At 44.8% G+C, this 6000-nt stretch overlaps 1 protein-coding gene across 3 annotated transcripts in view; it reads right to left on the reverse strand.

Annotated features, from left to right (window-relative positions):
• Positions 1-4050, reverse strand: part of ILDR1 (immunoglobulin like domain containing receptor 1) — a 41271-nt gene extending 37221 nt beyond the window's left edge. For 2 of the 3 annotated variants that reach the window (XM_061403924.1, XM_061403783.1), the window contains exon 1: positions 3768-4049. In XM_061403924.1, the coding sequence (XP_061259908.1) occupies positions 3768-3822 (55 nt within the window). In that variant the 5' untranslated portion in view covers positions 3823-4049. Of the gene's footprint in view, positions 1-3767 lie in introns of all 3 variants that reach the window. The other variant, XM_061403854.1, reaches the window with a different exon arrangement.
• Between the last annotated feature and the right edge of the window lie 1950 nt (positions 4051-6000).

The raw sequence follows: 6000 nt of genomic DNA on the forward strand, positions 1-6000 counted from the left end.
ATTAACATCTGGTTAGACATCCCAGGGGCTTCCCAGGTGGTGCCAGTCATAAAGAACCACCTGCCAGCGCAGGAGACATAAGAGACATGGGGTCAGTTCCTGGATTGGCAAGATCGCCTGGAGGAAGACATGGCAACCCACTCCAGTAATTTTGCCTACAGAATCCCATGGACAGAGGAGCCTGGTGGGCTACAGTCCAAAGGGTCACAGAGTTGGATACGACTACAGTGACTTAGTACACATACATGCAGACATCCCAGAGGTAGTCAATTTCCATTTCTACCAGGATTCAATGAGACAGAACAAACCTGCTCCATGGTATGAAATAGATGTAAGAGCATGGCCTAAGAGTGAGGATGCCAGGATCCTCATCCCAACCCTCAAACCAACTCCACTGTGTCAACCTTAGACATCTGACTTCTCTGCACAGATTTCCTTATCTGTAAAATTGGCTGGGAGGGGAAGACAAGGACTGGGGGTGATTTCTACTTGTGTTCCCAGAGCACTGCATTCTGAGAGGTACTTCAGGGAGCCTCACAGGAGGTGAGGGGTGGGGCAAGGGAGAGGAGCAGTACGCAGTCCCTTATCCACCACCTGAGAAGCTCCACTTTACTATTTACTATATCAGGGACCAAGGCATATTAGGGCTTCCCGGGTGGTAAAGAGTCTGCCTGCAGTGCTGAAAACCTGGGTTCAATCCCTGGTTGAGGAAGATCCCCTGGAGAAGGAAATGGCAACCCACTCCAGTATTCTTGCCTGGAAAACCCCACGAACAGAGGAGGCTGGCAGGCTATAGTCCATGGGGTTGCAAGGAGTCAGACATGACTGAGCAACTTCACAAGATGTATTAGATCTTCAGTATGATCCCAACCTTCACAACCACCACCAAATGAAAGCTAATGGTTTAGATGCTAGGAATCTTGTTCTTTAGAAGTCAGCTGTCTGATTTCCCAAAGAATGGTAACACAAGTTGATAGCTACATGGATCTATAAGTTAACACCCTTCTAAGATCTTTTTAAAAAGTCACAAAAGCACAAATGACACACAACCTTCTAGAATCTGGGGGAAAAAACTAACTTTTCTTTCTAGGAATAAAGTTTGAGTTTGGATGATGGTAACAAGTGCTATTAGCCATTAATGCAAAGGGCTGCAGGAACTTAATTTAGCCTTATCTTAATAGTCTGTTTTAAGAAGCAAATATTACTTGTGTGATAAAACTTTCTTCCTTTTTAAAGAAAAAAAGTTCAGAGAATTACACACACAAACCCTCTGATCTCGCCACAGCTCCAAACATAAAGACTATGGTAACTTCACAGGACTTCCTGACCTCAGAGGCTTCGTCAGAAGCCCAAGCCACACCAACTAGCCAGTGTACCCACATCTGACATAATCTCATTACTCACCCATACTTTGCAACTGCAGAAACTTGGATGCTAATCAGAGGGCTGGGCTGCCTCTTCTTTAGAAACAGAAGACAAAAAGGTGATAGACCAAAATGAATACATTCTAGTGCAGGGTTTTCCAAAGTTCATACCTCAGTTTGCAGTGGATCTTGAAAAAAAACATCAACTTACTGGATTTTTCTAGTAAGTTGCTGCTAATTTGGGGATTACTTTCTACGAATTTAAATGTTACTAAAGCAATATTTATTAAATTAATACTTTTAATCCAACATAGTGACTGTTTTTTTGTGTGTGTGTGTATACCTCTTGCTCCTATTTTATAAATCTCATATATGTGTGTACATGTCACAATGCAAACTATATTTCTTCTGGACTTAGGACTTTTCCGTGTTTAGCATTCTCTGGTTTTAAAATGTGTAACGCAGGTAGGCTTCCATTTAATGAATACCAGGCAAACACAGCAATCTGTATTATTTGACCACCCCAGCAGGAAATGGCAACCCACTCCAATATTCTTGCCTGGAGAATCCCAGGGACGGGAGAGCCGGGTGGGCTGCCATCTATGGGGTCGCACACAGTCGGACACGACTGAAGCAACGCGGCAGCAGCAGCATCCTGGCTACTCACACAGCATGGCTGGTTCATGAACACATGGAGCTCTACTTTCCGAAGACTTTGTCCATTTAGCAATTTGTTTACTTTACGAATATACCCTTTGGTTATGGTCATTGTATTTGAAAAATATTCAGTGCTCAATATTCCTCACAAAAACAGAACAGCTTTTAAAATATGCTGGTGATTTAAGGATTGAGGTTTATACCCTAATGGGATTTTTGTCTGTAAGGCTTCTTTCCTTATTCTTTTTTCCTAAATGACTGCTGGCTACAAGTCCTAATTCTGGGGATGGCATGCTCAGGGCGAGAGTGAGAGTAGACTTCAACTTTCCTAAAAAGATAGCTCAAGGAGCTTCAGAAATCCCTAGCTGCTATGGAGTTTGAGCTAAACATGTGAGGCACAGGAAAGAAGTCTGTGCAAAACTGTGGGATTTTTACGAATTTGTTTTCACAGTCTAAGCTGGTGACTGTTCTAGTAGAATTTCGGGCACTTCCATGTCGGTATAGTTCAGTCCATTTCCTTGTGTATCATGAGTGTCCAACATTCACCCTCCTCAGCTTCAGACAATTTATAGGACCCACATTCTACAGAAAATGTGGTAAGCCAAAGACCTTAGGGATAACAGTTTTCTAGCCTTTTGCAATTCTCCCTCCCTTTCATTCTCAGCATTAAGCTTAAAAAGAATTATAGAATCTTGTCTGAATGAGATCTGATTACATCTGAGCTATCTTCATGTCCTCTCAAACTTGTAGAAACGGAATTCTTCCTGTACCTTCATATTACATTTTTTCCCGAAGAGAAATACAAGACTCAAACTGGTCTGTGAGCAAACTGAGCTGACCTCCCACTGACAACTAAGAGGTGAGAGGGTGGCTATTCCTAAAAGAGGGAAGTAAAAAAGGTAAAATGAAATAGAACAGGGCAGAACTTCCAAGGGAACTCAGGTTCCAGTTTGCAAGGTCACACCTACATTTCAATTGAAAAGGGCTGAAAGAACCTACACATTCTTTCACTATGCTCTCTCTTCCCACCTGATTTCACTCATGCAGATCATGGCCTGCTATTTCCCCAACTGATACACTGAGACACACAAAACCATGCTTTCAAAGCACAGAGGATTGGCCTGGAGGTTAAGGAAATGAAAATGGTGGATGGATGAACACTTGATGGGGAGACAATGATCATGGGGTAAAGTTAGGGAAGTGAGCGGATACAAAGCAGAAAAGTGACACTGAACATGGTTAGCAAAGAACCTCCTGTTGTGATCCTATAAAATAGTAATAGATTCTGAATCATATCGAACTTTCCATCATATAATGAGGATACAAATACCTCTCAGGAACGAAATAAGTGTATTTCTGAGCCAATATGGTTGTCACCGTATCTAAAACCTATGGCAAGTATCAGATGAAAGGAAAAAGTAATTAGGAATTGAAAGAGTGGTGTTTCTGCCTCTATCACTCCGGCTTTAGAGACCAAGAAGTGCCTAGGGAGCAGGAGGAGGTCAGAGGCTCTGAGTTTCTTTCTTAGTTGCACCTGTTTCGTAAAGGCCTAAGCTAATAAAAGTAAACAGGTTCCCACAGGCAGAAACTCGATCCAGTCTCCGCACATCCTGGCGCCCATGCCAAGAGCCATCAGAGCGCGGCCCAGGCCTCCTCTGTCCCGCCTGCGGCCAACTCTGTTAGGCCAGGCAACAACGGCTTCCTCTCTCCTTGGGCCTGGCTAGGACCCATTTTCCCATGGCTCACCTGTTGGGAGCCAGGTGAAGAGCAGCAGCCAAGGTGCGGGCAGCTCGGAGCCCATACCGGCGCTCTCCGGCCCCTTTCAGCTCAGGGACTGCGGGGACACTGTGTCTTTCTTCATCAGCGACCCGTCCACGACGCACCACTTCGCCAAGGAATCCCTCTGTTTTGCCCTCACTCGGCTCAGCGCGGCCGGTGGACCGACCCTGGGCCCGGGGCAGGTGCCGCCGCCTCCTGCCCACCTGGGGCGCTCCTCGCGGCTCCGCCTCCCGCTCCTAGCACCGGGGCTTCCTGCTCCGCCCCCGGCCCCCGCCCGCGGCCACCTTTCATACCTGCCTCCGCCCCCAGGCAGGCTGCCAGGTGATTCTCCTCAGTGAAACAGCGTTTCCTGCCACTCTCCGCTTTGTCTACGGAGCCTGTTACCATATTTTCCAGAAGTTCTCGGGAAATCTTACGCCTAGCAAATTTCTCCCCGTTTGTAAAATTCTGTGGATATAACTTTTTAGGGAATATTTCCTGCCGTATGTTTCCATTCACTCATACATGCTTGGGAAATTCTTTTTCCCCCCACTAAAACCACACTTATAGGAAGTTTACATACAATGATTGTTCAGATTTTCTCGAGATAAAGATGCGGGGTATGAACTAGAGAAACAGACTTAATCTTCCAAGCTGTAAAAGAAAAGGATGTTCATGATAGAAAAGTTAGAAAAATATGAATTAATGGAAGTAAGAAAAAAATCCTGCTCCCACCACCCATAGTTAGGCATCGTTAATGTTGGTTTAGTCCTTTTTTATTATTTGCCATCCTGCATGCAGCTCAGCAGCCCCTTGCAGACCTCAGCCACGGATTCTAAGTCTCTTTGCATCAGGCCACTTAGGATGTAATCCCAGCCTCTCCTTCCCTGGTAGGAAACCACGTGTAGGGATAAAGCAAAACAGAGAGAAAGGCAGCTTACCTTCAGGAAGCAGCCAACCAATGACATTAATTTGGAAAGTAATATAAACATTGGCCAATACAAATAGACAGCCATTTTATACACCTCTCCTTTATTGGGGATTTCTCACTGTGCTCCTCATTATGTAAAGAACACAATTCTCCTTTCTCCTAGCTACCACCTTTTACCTGAAGAAAATAGTTATAAAGATCTGTTAAACATGATTTCTGGGCTCCCCTGGTGGCTCAGACTGTAAAGAATCTGCCTGCAATACACAAGACCCAGGTTCGATCCCTGGGTTAGGAAGATCCCCTGGAGAAGGGAATGGCAACCCCCTCCAGGATTCTTGCCTGGAAAATTCCATGGACAGAGGAATCTGGTGGGCTACAGTCCATGGGATTGCAAAGAGTCAGACAGGACTGAGTGACTAACACTACCACTAAAGATGGCTTCTGCCCTCAGGGAACTGCCCTTCTGCTCACCAACCTTAGAAGTCAATATTATTTCTCCTAAAGTATATCTCATGTTTTACTTTGCTGGGAAGGTTCCTTTTCTCCTGGCACTACTGGAGTCCCTCCTCTCTCCTCCACCCAGAGGAGCATCCTTGTCCTGAATCTGATTGGAGGTTTCAACCCAGTTTCTTCTTTCCAACTCTCCTCCTTCCCCTCTATTCCTGGGTCTGGCCTCTGGTTCCCCAATAGGGCCTTTTCACTTTAAGTGTTTTTCTTGTAGCCTTTTCTCTTCTATAAAGTAGGAAGTATAATCAGGAAGTGCATGGCTAAAGGCAGATAGTACAGGATGTTTAAAAGCCCACAGTGGGATCCAGAATAGCAGGAGCGGCAGGGTGCAATGTGAGTGAGGGATTCTCCCCCACCACCTCCCAGGTCCCCTGTACATGCTCCCAGGAACACTGTGTGTGTTTTACAGTTTGTGACCCTGAAGGATTTCTGTGTCTCCTGGCTGAGAGAATTGTTCTAGGGAAATTTTCAATTCCACTCTAAAAACGTATGAGCCTTCTTCTTAAACCTACCTTGCTTAGCCCTTGCTTTGGTATTAAGGTCATTTTGATACTCATTGAAGTCAGCATTTCCCCATATTTATTCCATAGAACAGTAGTTCCATGAAATGTTAATAAATAGTATATGGGGGAAAGGGCTCTTTGATCAAATATATTCAAGAAATGCTGGATTAAGCTAAATGAAACATTTTTTCAGGACCTGCCAAACCCTTAGGGCTGCTACTACACATTTGCATATCCAAAGGAATATGTCACACAGTATTTCCCAGCATTGTTCAACCAT

The sequence above is a fragment of the Bos javanicus genome, chromosome 1 (assembly GCF_032452875.1).
Source record: "Bos javanicus breed banteng chromosome 1, ARS-OSU_banteng_1.0, whole genome shotgun sequence".
Lineage (NCBI taxonomy): Eukaryota > Metazoa > Chordata > Mammalia > Artiodactyla > Bovidae > Bos > Bos javanicus.